At 42.7% G+C, this 24,865-nt stretch overlaps 1 protein-coding gene across 3 annotated transcripts; it reads left to right on the forward strand.

Moving 5' to 3' along the window:
• The first annotated feature begins 278 nt into the window (after positions 1-278).
• YBX3 (Y-box binding protein 3) lies at positions 279-24,651 on the forward strand. Of its 3 annotated transcripts, none has more exons than XM_070410687.1 (10): positions 279-785; positions 4,532-4,595; positions 5,588-5,621; positions 8,918-9,007; positions 10,822-10,944; positions 14,137-14,340; positions 20,472-20,560; positions 22,183-22,354; positions 23,023-23,122; positions 24,091-24,651. In XM_070410687.1, exons 1-9 carry the CDS (start codon positions 524-526, stop codon positions 23,086-23,088), a joined length of 1,104 nt encoding a protein of 367 aa, XP_070266788.1. In that variant the 5' UTR covers positions 279-523; the 3' UTR covers positions 23,089-23,122; positions 24,091-24,651. The 3 variants fall into 3 exon arrangements, with proteins under 3 accessions (XP_070266788.1, XP_070266787.1, XP_070266789.1); XM_070410686.1 differs by having other exon boundaries at positions 281-785; positions 20,472-20,569; XM_070410688.1 differs by lacking the exon at positions 14,137-14,340 and having other exon boundaries at positions 288-785; positions 20,472-20,569.
• The last annotated feature ends 214 nt before the right edge of the window (positions 24,652-24,865 follow it).

The following is a 24,865-nucleotide window of genomic DNA, read 5'->3' on the forward strand; positions in this document are numbered from 1 at the left end:
TCTCAGGTGGCCCCGAGGTCAGAGCCCTCCGGCCCTCTCCAACAAAGGGACAGCAGGACGCGCTCCTCCGAAACCCGCAGCGCGCCCTGCAAGCCTCAGGCCTCCCCTCGCGCCCCTGTCCTCCCCGCCTCGGCCCCTGCGCCCCAGCCCCGAGCGGACGGGTGGGGAGCAAAGCGCACCAGGCGCCTTTAAATGCTAATGAGAGTCGGTGCCCAACTCCGGAGCCAACTTTCCCCACCCTCTTCCCTCGCCCGCCCTTCCCTCCCCGGCCCGTGCGCCGCCTAGAAAAACTTGTGCGGGGCCATTTTTGGGGCAGTAAGATCGAGCGAGGAGCCCAAGAGCGAGCGCGCAGCCCGAGAGCTCGAGCCGCCTCGGCCGCGAGACCCCACCCCGGCCGCCGCCGCCTGCGCCGCGAGATCCGCACCGGCCTCCCCGAGAGCGAGCCCGGCCGCCGCGACCACCAGCCGCGCTAACCGCCGACCAACCGCCACCGAGGTGCCCGAGTGAGAGCCCAGGAGGCGGCATGAGCGAGGCGGGCGAGGCCACCACCACCACCACCACCCCCGCCCTCCCGCAGGCTCCGGCGGAGGCGGCCGCCGCGGTCCCCCAAGACCCCGCGCCCAAGAGCCCGGTGGGCGGCGGCGCGCCCCAGGCCGCGGCCACGGCGCCCGCGGTGCTCGTCGCGGGGAACCCGGGTGGGGACGCGACCCCCGCCCCCACGGGCCCCGCGGCCCCCGCCTCTTCAGCCCCCACCGGCAACGAAGACGCGGAGAAAAAAGTTCTCGGTGAGTCAGTCCCGGGAGCGGAGGGGCTGCCCTGGGCGGGGCGGGCGGCAGCCGGCCGCCGAGCACGTGTGGGCATCTCCGTCTGCGTGTCATCCCCCCACCCCGGGGAGGGGACGCCGGACGGGGTTTCCAGGGCGTCGTACGGGGTTCCCGGGACCTGGGGTCCCTGCGCAGGTGGCTGCAGCAGCCGGTCCTGCGGGCGCTCCCAGGTGAGCGCGTGGCGCTCTGCGCTCCCGGCCGGCCGGTGCGCGTCCCCCTGGGTCCTGGGCGGGCCAGGGGCGTCCCCACTTCGGTCACGGCCGCGCATTCCTGCAGCGGGGAAGGCTTCCGTCCCGGGAGAACGGGGGCGGCGGCGAGGGCGAGGACCCAGGGCGGGGATGGAGGTGGATGGAGGGTCGGGACGGACCCGCGGGACGGCCACTTTGGAGTGGACGCCGAGGCTCCGGGTGGGGAAAGGATTTCCTTTGGGGAAGAGCGGGGCGCTGGTTGGAGACGGAAGGGAAAAAGGTGAACAGGCTTCCTGCCGGGAGGCTCAGGTGTCTGTCCCGGACGCCCTTCCCACTTTGGCTCGGGAAAGGCGCCATGCTTCCATGGGCCACATGCTGGGAAGGGGGGGTGTCGCAATCCTCTTGGGTCTTGGTTTCGTGTCTTCCTCCCTCCCCGGTGCCCACTGCTGCAAAAAAAACCAAATCTGTTTACCAGTCGCTACCCCGTTTTCTTCTTCCCCGGGCGCATTTGGTGTAGCAGCTGGAAAAACTTGGTGGGAAGTGTGGGTATGACGTCTGCTCGGTACCTCGTTATCTTAGGACTGGTAACAACCTAGGGAAGGAAGTTGGCAGATAAGACGTTTGGGTTGGGGGGGGGGAGGGGGCGAGCACCAGAAAGGGTTTCTGTGGTCGTCGTCGGGGTGGGGTGTGCCACACATTTCAGCCTTCTCTCCAGTAGAGCCCCGTGTGGGGCCTTCAACGGGCTTGCAAAACAGGTGGGTGGTGGAAAGCTTTCTCAGGGGTGTGTGCCTGTCTCACGCGCTCCCTTCTAGACAGGAGAGTTAAGGGACGATGTAGGAGCCTTCAGAGTCCTTTCAGTATTGTGGGTGGGGTGTGTTTGGATCCCTCCTAGCCTTCCCAATTTTCTAGGAAGAAAAACGAAGGGAATAATGTGATGAAAGTAATATGGATTCCATGCTCCACTCCGTGAGGGGCCCGTTTTCCCGTGTTATTCCCAGGGCTTTCTCAGTTACTGCCAACCACGTGCTAAATGCAACCTGTGTAGGTTAAGACATAAAATAGCGCTCATGTTGCCCAACCAAAAGTCGTTGAAGCCTCCTCAGGATGGAACTGTGATGTTTCCCACAAGTGTTTCTTGGAACACTTAGTGCCAAATGTCTATAGCGTCAACCTGGGGTGATCCAAAGGGGTGTAGATACCTCCTTCCCCCCCTCCCCTTTCTTTTTTCCTTTTCTGTTGTACAAAGGGAATTTTGAGGTTTTTCACTTAATCCACCTACCCTTTTGGATCTGAACTAACCCTTTGGATTGTTAAAGATGAAGGAAACAGATAAAGTTAATTTTGTCAACCACCAATTGCTATTAGCCTCTATCTACCGCATCCTGGTGAGCAGTCTGGAAGTCTTTCATCTTTCCACCATAACTCCAGCTCTCAAAATGACGTTTTCACCGTTTGTCTCTGTCCACCGTGTTCTGCCATCCCCTTTCCTTTGCCAGGCAAACACGTGGGTGCCTGAAATGTGCCAGGCACAGGGCTGACTGAGATGGAATTTGGGTTTTGGAGTCTCCCGTTCTAGTTTTTACAGTCAGTCTTTAACTTCAGTGGACATACAGCCAACCATCGGCCAGGAAAAGTAGTTTACCTGAGTGAAACAACACTCCCTTCTGATGAAAAGCCATATGGTCTTCCTCTGTCTCCTCTTCACCCTGTGTGTATGTGAGTGAGTTTATGGTGTTCAAGCAAGAAGTGTATGTGAATGTGTTTGGCCATATGAAGTCGTTAGAAATATTTGTGGAATTAGGAAGCATTTTTAAAACTACATTGGGGAGTAAAATAACCTTCGGCCTTGATTGACGTTAGACTTGGAAATCATTTTTTTTTTTTAATCTTTTCCCCTATTATATTAGTGTTGGCTTCCTAGTCAAGGTTTTTCCTTTGACAATGGTAAACATTTACTTACATGAAAATGAGTCAGAAACGGGTTTCTTTATATTTTCCTAGGTCATTAGGGCAAATGAAAGGAGGCACAATGACAAATTGTTTGAAATAATGTATGGCTGAAAAGCATATGGTTTATCAAAAACAGGCCACTTCTGTGCACATTTGGGTCTAAAACATAATTTTTTTTCCTCCTTGGCCCTACTGCTCTAGTTAGAATGGCCTAAAACTGAAGCTTTAATGGTTTAATCTCTTCATTGGGAGATCTTTCTTGCTCAGTCAGTAGTGGGCTGAATGACTGGAGGCGTAAAGAATATAGTTTTGTTTTGTTTTTTCTTTTTACAAAGAGATCTAAAATATTTCCTCAAGCATATCAATCTAGCAACACTCAGAATTAACTCTGCCCACAACAAAGCAAGTCCCAATTACTGTTTTAGATTTGAGTTAAAAGAACTGAATCCTTATTGTTTATCCTTGCAAGTTAATCGCATAGAGAGGCAGCATGAATTAATGTTAATTGTTACTTTGATTCTCTGCTAAGTTTTTTTTTTTTCTTAACGTACTTTATTCCCAGGGCTTTCTCAGTTACTGCCAAATGATTGTCACATTTCCTGTCTCACTGAGTCTTGATAATTGCTTTATACATTTTTCTGAATTTAGGCATAGGCATTTCCTAGAGATGCTGAATTTGACATTCACGGTTGATTTAAAGGAGTCATCTCAAATCATACTTGATGGCTGAAATAATTATGAATCTGCAAAGTACAACTTAGGTGACCATACCATTGGGTTTTCTCTTAAATTCTGTTGAAATCTGGGGTACAGAAATGGTCCTACCCTTGTTGCAAAGTAAAACCCGTAATCAAGTTTAAGAGGGAATTTTATAGAAAATTCTGGGTTTTGATTCCCACCAACTGCAGAGAGTAGGGTAAACAATGAAACAGAAGCCCAAATTCATCACTGTGGTTTGAAAAGGCCTGTTACATCATGTCTCGGGGTGGTGAGTACAGAACCAGGTTGAGACAGCACCAGTTCTATTATTACTCTTGACTCTGATAGGCCCCAACTGGCAACTAGACAGGCTACTTTATGTTATATCTTTGTAGATTAACTAGGAGCTACTATTTCACTTAATGAAGTTTGCCAGTATTTCAAAGTGTGAAAGCCATGTGTTAAGGTCACTTGTACTTACCTTGTTCATCTACCTGCGTTCTCTTTCATTGTGACCCTTGTTTTGCACTAATAACATTTCTCAGTGTTAAAACTTTAAAGCCCCCCCCCCCCCTTAAACAGTGTTTCTCAATTTTAATTATTGCAGAAGTAAATAGACTTATGACCACCCTTATCTTATGACTTTACTGAAAAGTTTAACAGGGAAGAAAGGTTTATCCTTCTGAAAAGTATTTCCCCATGATATCTTCACTTGCTCCAATTTCTTTTTCTGTTATATTTTGGATTTAAGCTTTTCGTGGTTTCCTCAGGTATGTTTAGGCTTCGTATAATGCTGTCAAGACCTTAAGTGATATGAGCTTTATCTCTGGGTAGGTCAGCTACTAATTTATCTGCTTAATCCTATTTCAGCCACCAAAGTCCTTGGCACTGTCAAATGGTTCAACGTCAGAAATGGATATGGGTTTATAAATCGGTATGTATGTCTCGACATGTTTTAAATACATACTTATGGTACCAATTGTTATAAATTTTTTACCATACTTTATTAGTGACTTGTATAAGTTTTAAGATTTGTAAGCACTGTCAATATTCTCATTTCTAAGCTACTGGTCATTATCAGAACACTGATAAGTAACTTATTTTTATAAAATCTAGTCATTAAAAGAAACAAGGGGTGGGGGGGGAGATAAATCAGAAATGGGAAGAGCCTAGGGTAATGGAGTCCATATCCATAATCTCAGAGATGGAGAAACAGAGGCTTAGACTGGTCAGGCAACTTTCCTAAGGTCACACAACTAGTGCGTAATTGAGCTGGAACTATTACCCAGGTCAAGTGCTGTGTAGGAACTGTAGTGTTTTCTTTAAACCATGGTAACTCCTAACCATATAGGAATGAGAATGTAAGTGCAGGCTGTTGGGAGCATTACGTTTTCACATGATACTGTCATTTGCTTTGCTCCCCCTCCTACCTCGCTCCCCAATTCTGAAATCCTCCGTCCCCCCCCACCCCCCAATTTCTGGTTTGGTGAGAGTGGGGGGATGAGTTAGGATGGGGTGATGTTGCGGGGGGTGACTGTTTCTGGTTTCAGTGTAAGGAGAGCCTAGATCACAGCTGTGCCTTGTCCTTTTAACTGTCTTGCTTTGCTTTTGCCGGGAGGGAAATCTGGGGCTCTGATTACATCCCACGTGACTTAGCCAGAGATGAGAGGGGAGGGATAGTTCAGTGTGTGGCATCTGTACTCTCGCATCTGAGCACCGTGGTAATGTGGAGGAGCAAGGTGGGTGCCTTGGGGGATTAGAAGTTTTCAGTGAGGGTTGAGTCCAGGCATCTGAATTGAGTTTAGAGGATAAACAAAAGTTTGTGTTGTGTTTTGAAATCTGAACTCTTATAAAACATTTGTTCTTTTTAAGTTTTTCTTCACATACCTAGTACCTATTAATTGTGTTCCTTTTCTCTTCCAACAGAAATGACACCAAAGAAGATGTATTTGTGCATCAGGTAAGAAGGGTAATAAATGTTACATTTTATATGTGAAAAGTGGGGTGTCGGTAATGTGCTGGTTCCCATTCCCAAAGGTAGTTATGGACATCATCATTCTACCCTAAACTCTTTGTTTAAATTTTTTATTTTGAGAGTGTGTGTATTAGAACTGGGAACAGTGAAACAAGGAAGGGCCTAGGATGATAGAAGCAGCAACAGGAGAGCCTGGGCTGGGCTGCTTTGGCTCTGCCGAAATGTTGTGGGAAAGAAGTGAGCCAAGGCGGGGCTGCTGTCAGCTCACTGTAGAGTCGGGAAAAAGGGTGCCTTGGAGACAGGTTCGGGTTGGCCCAGGACAAGCTGCTGCCGCCCATTGCTCCCCTGGTTGCAAGTGTCCTGGGGTCCCTTACAGTTTAGGACAGCGGTTCTCAACCTGTGGGTCGTGACCCCTTTGGGGGTCAAACAGCCCTTTCACAGGGGTCACACCTAAGACCATCGGAAAACACATATGTAATTACATATTGTTTTTGTGATTAATCACTATGCTTTAATTATGTTCAATTTGTAACAATGAAATTGGGGGTCACCACAACATGAAGAACTAACTGTATTAAAGGGTCGAGGCATTAGGAAGGTTGAGAACCACTGGTTTAGGAGATGCATGGCTGTGGGGGAGGGGCAGGGAGAGGCGGGTGTGCTCCTGGGAGGAGAATGCACACTGCCCTAAACCCTTTCTGTGATTCTCATTTTGGCAGGAGAGCTCAATCCCACATGTTAAGATGGGCAGATAAGCACTTCTGTGCCATCATAGTACCTGTTTTCAAACAGTTTTTATTTTCGAATGGCATGAAGTAATATTTAGTTAGGCCACTTTTTAATTTTTGAGCCCTTGGAGTCCTTAGCACAAACATTGTTTCTGTGGTTGGGTGTTCTACCCTCCGGACTGTGTGGTTCCCCCTAGCGTTTGGCCAGAACCCGTTTGGCTTTTCCTGGGTGGGTGTTGGTTGAAGCTCCTCTATCAGAGCAGCTCTCACTTGAAGTAAACAGCACAGCAGCAAAGCAGATGGTTAGGGTGTGTGTGTGTGAGGCGTGAGGAAGCTCCCCACTCCCGGGACTCGTCCTCGCCCCTGTGAAAGGTAGGCATGGCTAGCACATGGCCAGGTCGGAAGGCCCACGCTGCCCGAGGAGCGAAGCAAATGTAGAAAATGGGTAACACATGGGAAATACGGGCGCCGCTGCTCCAGGATCTCAGTCTTCTTGACATCAGTAGCCTAGGATGTTCTTCATTCTATTACCATGTATCCTGGACTTACTTTACAAAAGAGGTGAAAAGAAAAAAATACCCACCCTTACTGTTTTTTGTATATTCAGTTTTCAATGAATTGCCCCAAATATGTGTGTAGTTCTTAGTGTATAGCAGGGAAGCAGAGAGGCATGTACTGCCACCAGCATATTTACCTCCAGGGCTCTGTCGGGCACCTGGTTTTCAGTGTTTTTGCTCCCTTCTGGTTAGGGGTGTGTGTATTATGTATGTATGTATGTATGTATGTATGTATATGTATGTGTGTGTGTTGGGGTATGGTGACTGGAGATAGTGATAGTAAAGAAGAAGCTCTCTGGTTGTGGTTTTTATTGTTTACATGTCCACTTGACTGGATATATTTCAGTTGTGCCTAGATAACTTGGGTAGATTTTTGTTGTTGTTCACATACGTTGACTTTTAAAGTCATAGCAGACTGACAGGCAGTGTTGCTTATAATACTAAGAGGCTAATAGACCTGCTGGGGAAAGAACTCTGCGTTGGGTGACTGCTGGCGTAAAAGGACCTCACAAGTTTCTGTGCTGGTGGCCAGCTCTGTGGGCCTGTGAGTGAGCGTGTGACCTGATTCCAGCCCCTGTGAGGCTGCGTGGTGAGTCACCTCCCTGTGCTGAGGCCTGCCTAGTCTAACAGGAAAAGGGGAAGGAGCCGGCAGGGAGGGGCTGGCTTTGGAATGGCTGAGTGTTCAGGCGGCAGGCTGCGTGCGCATATATCCTGTCCTGAACTGCCTTTTTCCTCTGTGGGTGAAGTCTCTGCTCTATTGGCTCATTCTTTTATTTTTTTTCCCCTCCCTCCTACTCAAGAGTAAGGGAAGGGCTGGATTACACATGCCTAATCGCTTTATAAAATAAGGTTGACCTAGTTCCATAGAAACTCAGAGCCCCTTTAACTATTTAGAGATACCAGCTAGAGAAATGGAAATTCATTGCAGGAGTCATTCCACTTCCCTCTACTGGTTGAAAAAGAAAGGTCTGTTCACGAGCAGATGTTTAGGTGCAGATGTTTAATGCAGGGTAACATCTTTATCAACCTCTTAATGTATTGTCAGGGACACAGCATGGTGTGGTGGGGGAAATATTGAAAATATATGTAGATGCAGCACAGATATATGAGTTCCTCCACTTAGCCTCCATCCACCCTCTCCCCTGCTGCATCTTGAATATGACCTTGGATACATCACTTTTTAGCCTCATGTTTCCTCATCCATAAAGTGGAGGGCAGGTTGGGGGAAAGACCAGATTATCAGCAATGTTCTGATTCCTGAGGTAACTTTGCATATTTTATCAGAAATATTTACACCTTGGCATTTTCTAATTCATTTTTCCTGTTCATCATTCCTCCCCCCTGCCCCTTCACACACAATCTTTAATATTTTTTTAAAATATATTTTTTATTGATTTCAGAGAGGAAGGGAGAAGGGAGAGATAGAAACATCAGTGATGAGAGAGAATCTTTGATTGGCTGCCTCCTTGCATGCCCCCTACTGGGGATCAAGCCTGCAACCCGGGCGCATGTGCCCTGACTGGGAATCGAACTGTGACCTCCTGATTCATAGGTCGATGTTCAACCACTGAACCACACCAGCTGGGCTCTTTAATACTTTTTGAGGTTAGCAGCTTCTCTTGTCTACAGAAACCTTTATACCTAAAATGTGTGCGTGTGTCTGTGTGTGTAAGATTTCATAAAGGCATCCCCACTCCTATTCCCACTCCCACTGATAGAGCCTACAGTCTGAATCTCCAATGATTACTAGTTTGAGGGAACTAATATATCCAGTATCAGGACTAAGTGTTCAGGCTGTAACAGAATACAACTACACATTCTGTTTTTTATAGTGTTTTTTGTTTTATTGTTATTTTAGAGATTCAGGTTAGTAGGAGAATGATAATTAAAAAAGTATAATAGGTCACCTGTGTCTTCAATATACCCTGTAAACTTGAAAGCAGTGAAATGTTACCGGTACTGACACATACTTTATTTTGAATTTCTCTTCTTATAGACTGCCATCAAGAAGAATAACCCACGAAAATACCTGCGCAGTGTAGGAGATGGAGAAACTGTAGAGTTTGATGTGGTCGAAGGAGAGAAGGTGAGAGGTTGTGGTTGGGTCTCAGAGTGTGGGCACTTAGTTTTCTTGCAGAGTAAATGCTCTCTCAGCCCCTTAAGAACTCTCATTACTTTGGATGTTTTTGTGTTAACAGGAAGAAGTGACTTTTAAGTAGAAATATTTTTGATTATTGGATGTCATTATAGCATTCTTTGATATATGTTATAAAAGGATGTTTTAATTTCTCATTGAATAAATGATGAGTTCTATTTAATTATGGAAGGAAAAGCAAATTTTAAATGGGATGAAATTTGACTTGTTTTATACAAATAAAATTTTCAGGCTGTGATTTTTAATAATACAAGTAATACACAGTGAAGAATGTTTTAATCTCCATAAAAGAAGATTTCAATTGAATCTTTGAGTTAGATTTTGGAAAGCTGGAGGCTTTTTGATAGACTGTATAACAACTTTATTCTGATGAAGCTAATTGATCATCTTGAAATGTACCTGGATTTTTTTTTAATACTGTTATATTAATTCCAATATTAGTAATGTCCTTTCTGTTTTGCTTTTAGACAGCAGTCTACTATAGATATCAATAAAACACCATAGCATTAAACAAACATCCTAAAGCCATTTATGTTATAACCACCGTGGCATTTAATCGTGCCAGCTGAATTATAAACTAAAATGGAGTGAATCGCTAGTTAACTCCCCGCATGTGCTTTTCCCACACACATACATACATACCATTCCATACTCTGTATTTTTAGTCGCTCCCAACCTGTTCTGTTTAAAAAAAAAAAACTTTATTTCATTTAACGTAGCAATTTAAATGATGTCTTTATTGATTTGATCCCCATGGTATCTTGCAAATCTCTTGGAGTTTTGAATCATCCACCAACAAATGCTGGCCTGTAATGATCTCTACAATTTTGCTTTGTCAGGTTTATTTTACTTTACCTCTGTATGTTTTGTCAGGTAATTTTACCTCTTTGTTTTCAGAACTTGAGGTTTTACAAATGGATATAGTGTGAAATACACTCTTTTGAGGCTTTAATTTTTTATATGCTTGCAGCATTATTTTATTCATTTGTAAGAGACTAAGAATGCTAAGTCTGCTCAGAGGAGAACAGGAAGGTCTAAAGAGGGACGACATGTATGGAAACTATTACTAAACCAAGGGCCCTTCTTTCCCGTTGCTCCCAAGTTTCGCTCTTGTTCGTTGCTGGACAGAGCCACGTGAGCTCATGAATGGAAATTCTCTTGGTACCTCCAGGATAACATAGATTTCAACATTTTCTAGCAAGATACCATTATCTCAGTTGTTTTCCACTGAGGAATATTCCTTCCTGGTCTAGCATTCCTTCTCTTACAGTTGTGTTATATTGACCAGTTTGTGTTCGTCAAAGAGGTACACATTGCTCTTGAACCTAGTATGACCAGCCGTGAAGGCAGAGCGTAGGCTGCGTGAGCAAACAAGCTGTATACATTTCAATCAGAACATCAGTGACCTTGCTCACCTTATTAAAACTTGGGTATATTTTTGATGTCTGACAACAGGAATTGAGAGTACAGTCTGTCTGTTGTCTAAGGCTGTTTGGGGGGGGGGGGGGTTAGCTTCTTTTAAATATGTTTAAAATATGTTTTTATTGATTTTTAGAGAGAGGAAGGGAGAGAGAGATTGAAACATCAATTGGCTGCCTCCTGCACACCCCCTACTGGGGATTGAGCCCATAACCCACCTGGCTATTTGCCCTGACGGGAATCGAACCAGCAAGTCGATGCTCAACCACTGAGCCACACTGGCCTAGCTTCTTGTAAATTTTGAGGGTGTCTTTGTTCAATTTCAGGGTGCCGAAGCAGCCAATGTGACCGGCCCAGATGGAGTTCCTGTGGAAGGGAGCCGTTATGCTGCTGATCGGCGCCGTTACCGACGCGGTTACTATGGCAGACGCCGTGGACCTCCCCGTAATGTATGTTGGCCTCTCTTCCTGATTGGTGATTGCAAAGATGTTCACATCTGAAACTGAGTGTACATACTTAGAGCAGATGAATACTGTGTCTTCTCCTGGCAACACAAACACAAAATGATCATTGTTTTTTTTGTTTGTTTGTTTGTTTTGATGGGAAATTTTCATACCCAGAATTTGTCCATAAACACTGGTCTCATTAGAAACTTGCCATTGAAAAGTTACATCAGTTTGTACTTGGCTGCATATAACAGACATTTAACCATCTTATAACAAGAAAGCTTAGCGAAGGTAGGCTGTGACAAGGTTGTCAAAAAGGCATCCTCTTCATTGGGCTCTTTCCTGGGACCAGAACCTGGCCTTAGGGCATTCACTGGGGAAGGGGAATGGGATTTCTGGGATTGGCTCAACCCTGTGGCTCAGCCCTTGCCACTGGCACTGGTACTGCTGGTCTCTAAGAATATCAGCAGTTGGTTGGCAAGGAAGAGTAGGGATAGTTTGGGAAGAGGTAATAAACAGTGTTGGCTGCAGAAATATTAAATTTGCCTCAAGTAAGTGGCTATTTTATTTAGCATAGCATTTACTTGATGTTAAAATGTAGAAGTAGTAAGTAATTGTCTGGATTTATAGTTCTTCAGTTTGGTTATCAATCCAGGTGAAAGGCTTACAACCAAGTCTGGCTAGAGCTTTCTTAGGAGACACAGTATCAATACTTTCAAAGCACACAAAAAGAATCCCATTTATTTGTGGTCATGAGGATTCTATAAATTTGAGTCACTTTTCGATGTTTCTAGAATTAGTATCTGGGACTGGCACCATAGAATAAAACTCCAGATGTTTTGTGAGCACAGGGTTGTGGCTATGCCGGTCACCCAAGAAAAACTTGAAAAAAATCTCACCAGAATAAAATATATGCAGGTTGAGAATGATTTATCTCCATGCTTTGATAAGCTTACATCTTTCTGCTTAGCAGAATGCTTTCCCCTTCATTCTGTCATCTTCTCACCCTGCCCAAATTGATTTTTATCAGATTGCTTATGGCATCTTATTTTCCTGTTTCTGTATTTTTCTTACCCACATTTTGCTTATTCTGTTGTGTTTTTTTTTTTTTTTCTTCCAATAAGCTGTGCAGGGGGTAGAGGTAGGAATGAGCATTTACTATGTCAGGTTAACGCAAGTTCATCAGATTCATGGAGCTGTAGTTGTAATTATTTTGACTCCTAGGTTAATTCAGAAATACAGTGGTAGAACCTTCAGTGAAAATTTTCCCTTTAGAGGCTATTCTCCTCAGCTCGAAATTTGAAGTCATGCATGTAAAAGATATCTAGAAATGTCAAAATTCTGAAAGTGTACCTAAATGTTTTTCTGTTATAATGTTTTAAGTCCTTAGAGTTCAAGAGCATGTTTGCTAATGATGCTGCCATTATTCTCATTTTGTAAAAATGAGAGATTGTCTGTCTACAGCTCAAAAAGATACAAAAAACCTAAAAGAAAAAAAATGTATGAAGTCTCACGCGTAATATTTTGGTGAACATTTTTTCTGCTAATACGTCATTACATAATTGGGGATCACATCTGATTCAGGTTATACGAAGTTTATAATGGCTTGATTTGTCTGAAATTGGATGAGCTCAGGCTATCGTTGAAGCGTTTCCTGTTGGGGAATTTAGTTGCCCATGTTGGCTTAAACTGGACAGTTCTTTTTTTTTTTTAATATATTTTTATTGATTTTTTTACAGAGAGGAAGGGAGAGAGATAGAGAGTTAGAAACATCGATCAGCCACCTCCAGCACATCTCCTACTGGGGATGTGCCCGCAACCAAGGCACATGCCCTTGACCGGAATCGAACCTGGGACCTTTCAGTCCGCAGGCTGATGCTCTATCCACTGAGCCAAACTGGTTTCGGCAAACTGGACAGTTCTAAAACTTAAATATCCTCACCCTCCAGAAGAAATGGGTCATTATGTTAAATTTTAATTTAGCTGTTTTTAATAACTATAGTTACTTCCCATAAGACTACTTTGGCATCTGCATATCCCACTTTAAAGTAAGATTTTAAATAAGTTTTTTGAGGGATGTTTGGCTATTAGCTTTTATTTTTAAATATAAACTACTAGTATATGATACGGTAGTTGAAATACAGGAAAAGTTACATAATGGGTCAATAATTTCCTTTGCTAATAAGACCTACATTAAAAAAAATATTTTTATTGATTTCAGAGAAGAAGGGAGAGAGAGAAACATTCATCAGCTGCTTCCTGCATGCCTCCCCACTGGGGATCGAGCCTGTAACCCAGGCATGTGCCCTGACCTGTAATTGAACCTTGATCTCCTGGTTCTTAGGTTGACGCTTAACCACTAAGCCATGCTGGCTGGGCAGTAAGATCTATATTTAGAAACTACCTGTATATTTTACTTATTACTATCTGTTAATGTACAATTAAAACTTTATTCTTGAACATACAAAGAAAATCTAACTTTCTCCCTGAAAAGTATGTATTTCAAAATTGAGTGAGAAGAGTGGAGTTGCTTGATGTTTTTTGCAAATCTCTGATGTTTGATTTAATAGAAGATAGCTGAGTTCTCATATCTCCTGCATTCAGTCTGCTGAGACCACATGTCATTATTGTTCTGGGAGACCCAACCACACACTCATGAGATGATGAGATAGGAACAGGCAAATAGCATCCTCATCACATTATGAGAATAGTTGGACCTTGATAACCCCCCGAAGGGTTATAAAATAGCTGTAGGAAGTATACTATGTGGAACAAACTGTTCATAACACTACAAAATACATTTTTTCTTGACTGCCCTGACTTTGCCCTTGTGAATGGCAAATGTTGGGAGACACACATGTGGCCAAGGTAAATATTATAAACATTGTAGATGTTCTTTGGGTGGTTGGTCAACTGATACTTATCAATCCTAATTAGACGACTTAACATTATTATAGAGTGATTGCTTTTGCTTTTCTGCTTCTTGGTATTTTATCTGCATAGATCTACTTTAATCTGAATGTAGTTTATCCCAGGTTATCACATAATGATCTGGGTTAAATGCACTTCGTATAAAAAAAGGATTATTCCTTTCGGGAAGATATTTTTCTTTTGGTGATATTCACCCTAACTGGTATTCTTTGGTTCTTTCCTTGCTGAAACTTCTTCTGAATCTCTGTTTCTTTGCTTCGCTAGTACGCTGGGGAGGAGGAGGAGGAAGGGAGCGGCAGCAGTGAAGGATTTGACCCCCCTGCCACTGACGGGCAGTTCTCTGGGGCCAGGAGTCAGCTGCGCCGCCCCCAGTATCGCCCTCAGTACCGGCGGCGGTTCCCGCCTTACCACGTGGGACAGACCTTTGACCGTCGCTCACGGGTCTATCCCCATCCCAACAGAATGCAGGTAAAATTGCACCTGGGACTTCTCTTCAGCAATCCTCACCCTTCCGTCCTTCCTCTGCCTCTTCCTCCTCCTCCTCCTCCTCCTCCAACACCAGCCGCTGGAAACAAAACCTTGCTTGTGGGCTTCCTGGTGCTGCAAAAGCTGAGGCAAGGCCTTGAGTCTTTCATTCTAGGAACATTTCTGAAAGCACAACCACATGAGCCATGCCTATACTTGGGGACACTAGTGGATAGATTACAGTTTCTAGTTTATCGAAGAATAAAAGTAGAGAGACCAGTGATATGCTTAAGAGCTTAAACTCTGAAGTCAGACAGACCTGGATTTAAATCTTGTCTCTGCTGCTTATTATCTGTGAAATTTTGAGAAAACCAAACTTTAGAGAGATTAACTCATTCATACATTAAATGGTAATAATAATGTGACTCCACCGTGGGGCTCACTATGATTAGATCGAAGGTAAAGACTTTAGTGTGGTGCCTCAGGATAGCTAACATCTGTAAAGTCCTTAATTTAGGTGAGATGGTGTTGCTTAAGAAACCCTACCAGAGGGTGGGGATTGTTGGTTATTGATTTACTCCTCTTTTTTTAATCACAAAATATTGATACAACTGTTGTGAACTTGACTTGTAATTATTGAGCCTTAGAGCAACTTCCCAGTCCCTGGAAACCTGGAAGACTTAGGAGAGGGCATCATTTTTGTTATCACTCGCTACAAATACTTCCTCTTAGTGTCCTTGGGTTGTTTTTCCGCTAAGTGTTTTGACTGGACACTATGTTCAGTCTGTTCTTTGCTACCCTTCTCCTGTCTCATCACGCATGACTGTGTTCTTTCTACATTGCTTCTTGTTTTTTCTCTTCCACTCTTTAACAGCTGTCCCTGACAGACGTGCTAAAAATAACAAGTAGACTTGCGTATATGGAGAGATTGGGTACATGAGGCACAGGCATAGTAGGTTCCTGTAGGGCAGCACTTGGGGCTCCTAGGAGGACAGAAAGAGTCAGTGAGATTGTAATGCACATTTATTTTCAGTGTTGATGGTACTTTCCTGAAGTCATCATTTTTAGTATTTAGCATATAAACATGATGATTCTTTTCTGTATTTGAAATAAAGTATATTTCACCTTAGGATTTAAAGGTTGAGAGTAAAGTGAATCTGGAGTGCCATGTAGAACATTATTTGCAGATGCTGGTTGAAAACTGATTTTTGAAATATATGCTTATTCTGATAACTGCATATAGTTCTTTAAACGTGGCCTGGATTTTTTTACTTTACATTTCATATCTGAAGTAAAAACTGCCTTACACTTTTTTCAACAGTTTTCCTAATACTCTTTCTAATATACATGTTTGGATGTTCACTGAATGAGTTAAACAATAGCATCAAGTGAAGATTCCTGAAACTGCCTGCCGTAAAACTAGGCTACTTCAAGGTTGTCAGTGTAATGACTTACAAGTACTGAGAGATCTCTAGATGGTAAAAATTACTGAGGTCATATAGAGAAATCTTTCTAACATTTTCTACAATATACAAAAACTATGACATTTATTGGACACAACAGGGAAAACTAACACTATGCAGGCCAATAGTGTTTCCCTTATGTACCAAGAACATAATATCGCGTGGTCAGTGACCAAATGACTTCCAGATCCTTAAAGATAATCAGTGTGTTTGAAAATTAAGTGGAATTGGTTATTGAGCTAATATCAAGTATTTGTGGTCTTTGAGAAAATAAATATATGATAGAGGAAAGGGAGTAACATTGTTTGGCATCTGCCAAATGGTTGGCATTTGAAATCAGTTCTTACTCAGTTTTCCCTGCAGATTTAAGTTGGTGTTGGGTTGCATATGGTTGTTGTGGTTGTTACAAATGAAGGGATTTGAGTACTTTAAAAAGTTAGCAAGTTTTGCCTAAGGTTACATGGGCAAGAAGTGGTAGAGCTTCAATCCATCTATGCATGCTTTTCCCACTTTCTCATTCTAGTCAGCTTTCATTCTCTATATGTGTTGCTCTTTCTGTCTTTTTTTTTCTTCCCCTAATCAAAGTTCCCGAGGAAGAACCAGGTTTGCATGTTCAGAGAACGGAGGGGAAACTCATGTGGCTGAGCTGGGATGAGTCAAGAGAAGAGGGCTAGGGGCTCAGGGCAGAGCAGGCATGCCTGATAGACCATGATAGTGACTGTTAACATACTCTAAATGTGATAAGAAGCCAATAAAGGAATCTAAACAGGGAAGAAATATATTTAGGCGATCATTGGACGGTTTTTAGAGGCTGGATCACGGGAGGCAACAAGTAGGAAGATGAGCTACTGTGGAGAGGTCATCCCTGTGGAGAGATGGTCATGGCATGGATCAGAGTGCTTGCAATGGAGGTGTCGTAGGTGGTCAGATTCAGAAAATGTTTTCACCATGAAAGTGACAGCATTTGATGCTGGAGTGCATGTGTGCTTTTAGGAATAGAGGATACCTCCAAGTTTTTTATTTAAACAAATTTAGGAAGGCTGAAGAAAGATAACGCTTGGGAGAGAGGTGGGGATCATTTGGAGGTCTTTTCTTCACATTATATTTTACCTCCAAGTGGAGATGTCAGGTAGGCAAGAAAATAAATAAAATAAAACAAAGCAGAGTCAAGAGGTAGAAAGTGGCTCGAGTTAAGGAGGTTTCATTTTAAAGAAGTTGGTTGACAAAGTCTTTGGTGCTGTATTTGAGAAGAGACCTGGGGAGCAAGGCAGCGAGTTATTGGGGTACTGGGAATGGCATGCATGGCAAAGGGATTGGCAAGTACAAAGGCTGAAGGGAACCTGAAAAAGAGAAATGAGATTGTAGATATAACTTTGGAGTCACAAAACATTGAAAGGCATCATATAGGATGATATCCTATATGATAAAACCCTAATATGCAAATTGACTGAACGATGGAATGACTGGTTGCTATGACACATACTGACCACCAGGGGGCAGGTGCTCAATGCAGGAGCTGCCCCCGGTGGTCAGTGTGCTCCCACAGGGGGAGCGCCACTCAGCCAGAAGCCGGACTCATGGCTGGCGAGTGCAGTGGTGGTGTCGGGTGTCTCTCCCACCTCCACAGCAGCGCTAAGGACCCCTCAAGGGTGTCCTCGTGCCGGCTTAGGGCAGACATCCCCTGAGGGGTCCCGGACTGCAAGAGGGCACAGGCCAGGCTGAGAACTGCCCCCCCCCCCCCCACAGTGCATGAATGTCATGCACTTGGCCTCTAGTTAACTATAAATGAGCATAGGTAGAGAATTGACCCTGGGAACGAGTTCTGAGGCATACCAACGGAAGATTAGGAAGATGAGCCTAGCAAATGACATGAGAAGGAGCAGGTAGGGGAAAAAAAAGTATTTTTAGAAGGAAGTGCTGCCAAAAAATAGAGGAAGTTAGGTTGAGAATTGATTACTAGGTTTGGTAACTTGGGAGATTAGTAATATGGTGAGAACAAAAATCTAGTCAGAGTGAATTCAAGAGCGAGCTAAGCGGGGGTGGGGGAGAAGAGGTATTTTCTTCCCTTTGAGGAGGTTTCTGTGGTGGTGATGGGTTTCCTTTAGCATATATTTCTGTAAAGGAGCTCAGAGAAATGGGGCAGTATCTGGAGGAGGATCTGAGGTTAGGGCAAGGTTTGGGGTTGATTTTATTTTCACATTGATTCTGTCCTGGTTTCCCTTAGCCCTTCCCTCACCAACTACTTACCCATGATGCATTGGATGGGCAGATCAAGTGCCCCCCCCACACACACACACGCGCACACACACACACACACATACACACACATTCATACATTCATGCACTCATTTGTATATGTATAGTTTAGAGAGTGTGTGCATATATATTTGTATGTGGTGGTCCTTATTTCTGTTCACTGAAATGGCCTGAAATCAGTGACACCTTGATAGCATTGAGCTTCCTAAACACAATTCTCCAATGAAAGGAAGCTCCTTTCGAGAAATGGCTGATTTCAGATCTGAACCAGAGAAAGGACAATATGAACCTGGAACATCTTGTCATGCCAGAAAGCAAGGAAGTACTCAGAGAATGTTGGAGACATGTCAAAAGGACATGAGGCAGCTTGAATGGGTTCCCATTGGCCAGTAATGATAGTAACAGATTATAACCCATTGAATGAAATAGAAAACCATGAGTCTGTATAGATATAAATGAATGTATTGAGAATTTGATGAGGAATGAAATATTTATAGACTTTGAAATTACTTCACAAAACTCTTCTTAATTACAAAGGAGAAATGAGTAAACCTAGCTCTGGCCAGTGTGGCTCAGTTGCTTGAGCGTAGTCCTGTGTACCAAAAGGTTGCTGGTTTGATTCCAGGTCAGGGCACATACCTAGGTTGCGGGCTCGATCCCTGGTCTGGGTGCATGTGGGAAGCAGCCAATCAATGTTTTCCTCTCACATCGATGTCTCTCTCTCTTCCCTTCTCTCTAAAATAACAAATCTATAAAAACATATTTAGAAAAATAAAAAGAGTAAACCTAAAGCAGAGGAGCCTTAGAAGATAGATACCACCTCATCTACCGCTCAACACCAACTGTCAGTTGGGTGCAAATTGAAGCCAGACTCCACCTGGCAGGAGGCAGTGAGAAGAATGGTGTCGCTTTTGTGGCTTCCCTGCCATCCACACATACACTTGAGCGTGGGAAACACCCAGCAACCCACACTGAGGTGTATTTTACAGAATATCTGGCTTGTAATCTTTTTTTTTTTTTAACAATTTTATTTTATTTTTATATATTTTTGTTGATTTCAGAAAGGAAGGGGGAGAGAGCTAGAAACATCAAGGATGAGAGAGAGAATCATTGACCGGCTGCCTCCTGCACACCCCCCCCCCACTGGGGATCGCGCCTGCAACCCAGGCATGTGCCCTTGACCTGAATAGAACCCGGGACCCTTCAAGCAATAGGCCGACGCTCTATCCACTGAGCCAAACCAGCTAGGGCTGGCCTGTGAGCTTTAAAAGTGTCCTTCACAGTCATGGAAACCAAGTAGAAATTGAAGAACTATGTGAGAAAGAGAGATAGCTAAATTCAAGGCATGGTGCTAAGTGAGTCTTTTTGCTATAAAGGACATTATTGGTGAGATTTGGATGGGGTCTGAGGATTAGATTCTACAAGTTTGATTATTTCAAAATAAAGTAATTGAAAACTATGGGTGTTATTTCTGCATGTTCATGGGCTGGGTGGGAATGATGGAGCAGGAAGGGGAGAAAATACACAGTGAAAGGGGATAAAGAGTAAAACTCCTCTAGGATAAAGAGAGGGGTTGGCCATGGATATGAGCTTGGACCACTTAGCCAGTGTAATGAGAGAGAAGACAATTACTATAAATACTAGTATAGGTAGCTTAGTAGATTCTGTAGTGAAAGAATGTAGACGGTATTTTCTGATTGCTTCTTAGTGAAATATGGAGAAGGAAGGGATGTTAGTTTTGAGGGAGGGGAAAGATGATTGACATTGTGACTACTGTAATGAATTTCAGAGATTGTTGGCATTTCAGAGGTTGGTAGGTGGGCTTTTTTATTTTAGTTTTTAGTTATTCTTCCTCTAGAAGTTCTACAATAAAATTTTTTCCCACAGCTTACAAAAAAATTTATCATCAAGAAAGTGTACTTTATTTTTAAAAAGTTATACTTAAATAGTGCAAATAGATAGAAGAAATTGTGAAAGGAAGAAATCAGAGGTGAAAGCATGGTTATAAGGTGTGAGAGAAACTTCGAATGTAGAAACCATTAGTGATACTGAAGGGATACCCAGTTTGTAGAGTTAGTGGGTCTGAGTTTGAACAGATTCTCATTGCTCAAAAGTAGTAGGTTTTCTTTGAAGAGATGAATGGAGCACTTTAAATGTTAAATTAACATTGTGAAATGACTTTAGTTGCTCTGGAACAAGGCGGAATACTGCCCTAGTGGGAGTGAGTTTTTCTTTCTTTTCTGTCCTTCACAAAGATCTAGTCAGTAAAAAGTTCACTGTTATAGTTGAGCGTTCTCACAGCTTTGTAAGGAAGCATTTTTATTTCTTTTCAAAAAAATTCTGAATACAACCGTGTGCTCTGTGTTTCCTGTATCCTGTAGCACGGCACTCATTTTCAGCCCTGTTCCCTTCTAGGCTGGTGAGATTGGAGAGATCAAGGATGGAGTCCCAGAGGGAGCTCAACTTCAGGGACCAGTTCATCGAAATCCAACTTACCGCCCAAGGTACCGTAGGTACGTCACATTTCACTAGGGCGTGGTCAGCTGAAGGCCCCGGGAGTGACGGTAGAATGTGTGAGGATGTTGTGGGTCTGTTCTGAGGATTTATTATGTAATAGAAGATGTAACCAAGTTTAGGGGAGACTCTGCAGTACATGTTTTCAGATGGCCTGTGACACTTCCCCCTTACTTAAATAATTATAACTTTTAGTTATCCCAAAGCATTTATTTGTATTTGATAGCATTCTTATTCTTTAATTATAAGTTAATACTTATTTTTAAATTATATTTAATGAAATAAGCAGAAATTAATTGATGAGTAATTCACTGGTAGTGCTGCAGATGGAGGGAGATTGAGTGCCAGAGAGTATTTGGGATACTACATATTCTGTTAACTGAGCCAGTCTAGTCTAAGGGTTAAATCAGGCTACAGATCACACTGTCTGTTTCAATTCCCACTCTGCAGTTGGTAGCTATAACTCCTTTGACAAGTTTGGGAACTCTCTAAGACTTAGTACTAGGCCTATAAAATGGACATGAAGGACTATTCTACAGTGTCATTAGGGTTAAATGTATAAAGAAGCATCTACCTAAGATAATTAGTGTGTGGCCTGGTATAGTAAGTGCTCAGTAAATATGACTACCCGTGATGTTAAAGTTAGTGAAGGAGCGGGTTATTTTATTTGTGCTCTGTCCCTGTAAAGACTGCAAGTTGAACTAGATTCCCTGAGATCCTTTTTAGCTTTTTGTATTATAAGCCGTCCCGTTTGTTTATTTAGCCTGTCCTTGAGGTAAGTGAAGAAGCATCTTCATTCCTGGATCACACGTAGACCTCCGTGAAGTTCGGCAATAGGGCTTTATTGAAAGGAGAGTACTAGTAAGTGTGGTATTTGGGGAAAGGATTTGTACCACTCGGCATCCTTTTTCTCCCAAGTCATTCCAGTTTTAGGCATGATCACTCTAAGGATTGATTACTAAGGACTTTCAAATAAGAGAGACGTCAGAGAAATGTCTTCATGGAAACTGAGGAGACAGGGCAGTGTTTGAGTCCGGCTCTGTCAATTCCTACCGTGTGATCCTGGCAGAGTTACCGTTGACCTTTTTGACCTATAAAAGCAGCCATCCCATGTGATTCAAACAAGTACTTACTCTCTCTCAACCTGCTGGCTTTCTCACTGTGAATCTGACTCACAGAATTGGTGTTGAAATTAAATCACTTAACGTGTAAACACTCCAGCACAGGCTCTGGCACGTGGTGGGTGTTTTCTTCCCGTGTTTAATCCCCATCGTCTCCACGAAGCTCTGTTCCTGGAGGGCAGACACCAGACCACTTTTCTCCTTTGGTTTTCCTCTCCTTAGTGCCTATCAGAATGCCTGGTAGGAATATAGTATGTGTTCAGGATATGTTTATTCACTACAAATAGGTATTCAGATGAAAGGGGAAAATGGTGAGGTTTTTTCCCCACCAAAACTTTGTTCCATTTGCTGCATTAGCCTGTGCATACTTCTAGTAATAAGTACCCGGTCACTCTGACTTTTTAATCTCTAAACATGAATGAAATCTATGTTCTTGAGAGTCCCTGTCTCGTTGCACTTTTTCTCTCTTTGTTTTGTGATCTCTGTTCTAGGGGACCTCCTCGCCCAAGACCTGCCCCAGCTGTGGGAGAAGCTGAAGATAAAGAGAATCAACAAGCGGCCAATGGTCCAAACCAGCCATCGGTTCGCCGCGGATACCGGCGCCCGTACAACTATCGGCGCCGTCCCCGTCCTCCTAATGCTCCTTCACAAGATGGCAAAGAGGTAAATCCAGCTAGCCGGAGCGGGTGGTACCAGGTCATTCCTAATCATGTCAAACTTCAGTATCTATTCTAAGAGTGGTTTTCTAGTCTGGTAGCCTATACTTAAATATATGTAATATATAAAAATATGTATATTTACATATAATCTTTTATGTAAAATGTTATTTATAAATAACATAATTATTTACACATAACATTTTATATATAAGTAGTATCTATTCACATATATTTTCTATATATCTATATGTATATTAACATTTTGCTTTAAGGTCCATACATATATATAGAGTATATTCTGCACATAACACAAAAGCCAAATATTTGAGTTTAACTAAATTGACATTCTTTGAAAGAATTATCCATCCTGGTGGGGACTCAGAGCCAAAAGGTTTAGGGCTCTCCAAATAAAGGACTGCATTTATAGAGAGGAACCCGCCTCTAGGTGTGTGGAAAGTAATTGCATGTCATAGGCTTTTTGTTATGGAGAGTGGCGTGTTTAATTTGCTATTTGGAAGTCATTCTTTGTGATACTGATTTTTGACTCATACTTGAGACGGCGATTTGCCTCCATAGACAAGGGGACTCCAACTTTGGAGACTTTTTAGTCTTGAACTTTCCACTGTCACCTGAATTGCTTCATTTCTGGTTTGTGATTTTGTTCTGTTTTAGACCAAGGCAGGTGACGTGCCATCTGAGAACCCTGCTCCGGCCACCGAGCAGAGCAGTGCTGAGTAACACCAGGCTCCCCAGGCACCTTCACCATCACTAGGTAAGAGCTTGGGCAGCCCAGGCTTATGTTGGGGTGTGTGTGTGTGTGTGTGTGTTATTTTTAAGTCATTGATTTCTCAACCAGAGCACAAATCAGTCTAAACTAGTTCTGTGATTTACCTGGACCATCCCCTCCTCTCCATTGGAATTTTGAAGAAAGTGGTTTTTGAGATGTACTTTTTTTTTTTTGCTAAGCTTTAGGGACATAAGCATTCAGAAAGTTAATGAGAGCAAAATTTTCTTCTAGACAGTTTTTTTTTTGTTTGTTTTTAGACAGACAGTTTTAAACTATTACAGTATTAATATGGTATACCAATAAGAAAGTTTTGGGAAGTTTTACTTTTGTGACACCTAGTGGCCAATTTGATCAGTTTCAAGTGCCTGACCAGGCCTTATTTTAATATCTGGAGACTGATTTGTAGAATAAATTAGAGGGTTTTTTTCTTCCCTTTTCCCTTTGACAAGCAACATTATTCATTTGGAGGCAGTGGGGACAATGTGTAGGAGCCAAAAGGCCTGTACATCCAGTGCAGGATCTATTGCTCATTTGCTAGGTGATCTGGAGCAGTTCGTTTACCCTCTGCCTCAGCAATGTCTGCTGCTGGGAAAATGGGAACACCAACAGACTATCCACCAAGGTCCTTGCAAAGACTTAATGAGATACCACCTCTGAAGTGGTTAAACAGAGCGGTACAGAATAACCTCTTTGTACAGGTTAGCTTGTTAATCTTCATTGGTTTCATTATTATGTCCTGACTGTTCTCGTTTATAAAAATACTTTATGAAAGAGTTTCCATTAAATCAATGTACAGTTTACAAATCTAGAGAAGATAAACATGTACATTTTGCTTAGAGCTTTTGAAATACTGTTTTTTTTATTTTCAAGAAAACAGGCTATTTTTGTCTTCTTATTCTTTAACTTGTGGTCATTTTGCCACTTTTTCTAAGTTTGACTTTAATTTTTTCCAGGTGACCTAAAGAATTAATGACCATTCAAAAAAATGAAACAAAAAGCAGACACGACCTTACCAACACCAAAGAAACATCCAAGCAATAAAAGTGGAAGACTAATAACCAAGATGTGGACATTGGAATGTTTACGATTATTCTTTATGAAACAAGTACAAAACGAGAATGTCAGCCAATGTTTCCAGCAATTTTTCTGGAATGCCTGCACAGAAGACAAGAGAGCAACCTCCCCAGTTTCGGCAACCACTAGGTTTATATTTTTTTCCTGGTTTTTACTGTTTTGGTAATATGAATTGAAAGAAGAAATATTAATACCACATGGGGAGAACCCCAACCAAAGAAATCTGAAATATATAGTAAATGCTTTTTTGTTCCCTTTTCTAGTTCATTTTGGATGCTGGTGCTAAACTTCCAAGTGTCGTGATTTAAAAAGAAATTTTATGCTCTTCTTATTTATTTCTAGATGAGGGGAGGATAACATTTTTGCTTTCTTATGCGACTCTCTGAAAATGTGCAGCATGAAGTTCCTCAAAAATAAAATTTTTACCCTTGAAAGGAGAAGGTGTATAACTAGAGTATGTTTTCCTGTCTCAGCGTATGTTTTGTCTTTTCTCCCTCACTTAATTAATTTGACTTAATAGTAAGCTCAAAACCAAACGTAAAGGTGCACTCATGCTATTTAATAAATGTAGGCATATTCGTTTGAGATGGTGGTAGATGTGTTTGGAATGTGCGTCTGGGAATGAACAAGTTGGTGTCTGAGTTCAGCACTTAG

The sequence above is a fragment of the Myotis yumanensis genome, unplaced genomic scaffold (genome assembly GCF_028538775.1).
Source record: "Myotis yumanensis isolate MYYU_CA2020_CCGP unplaced genomic scaffold, mMyoYum1.0.hap1 SCAF_3, whole genome shotgun sequence".
NCBI lineage: Eukaryota > Metazoa > Chordata > Mammalia > Chiroptera > Vespertilionidae > Myotis > Myotis yumanensis.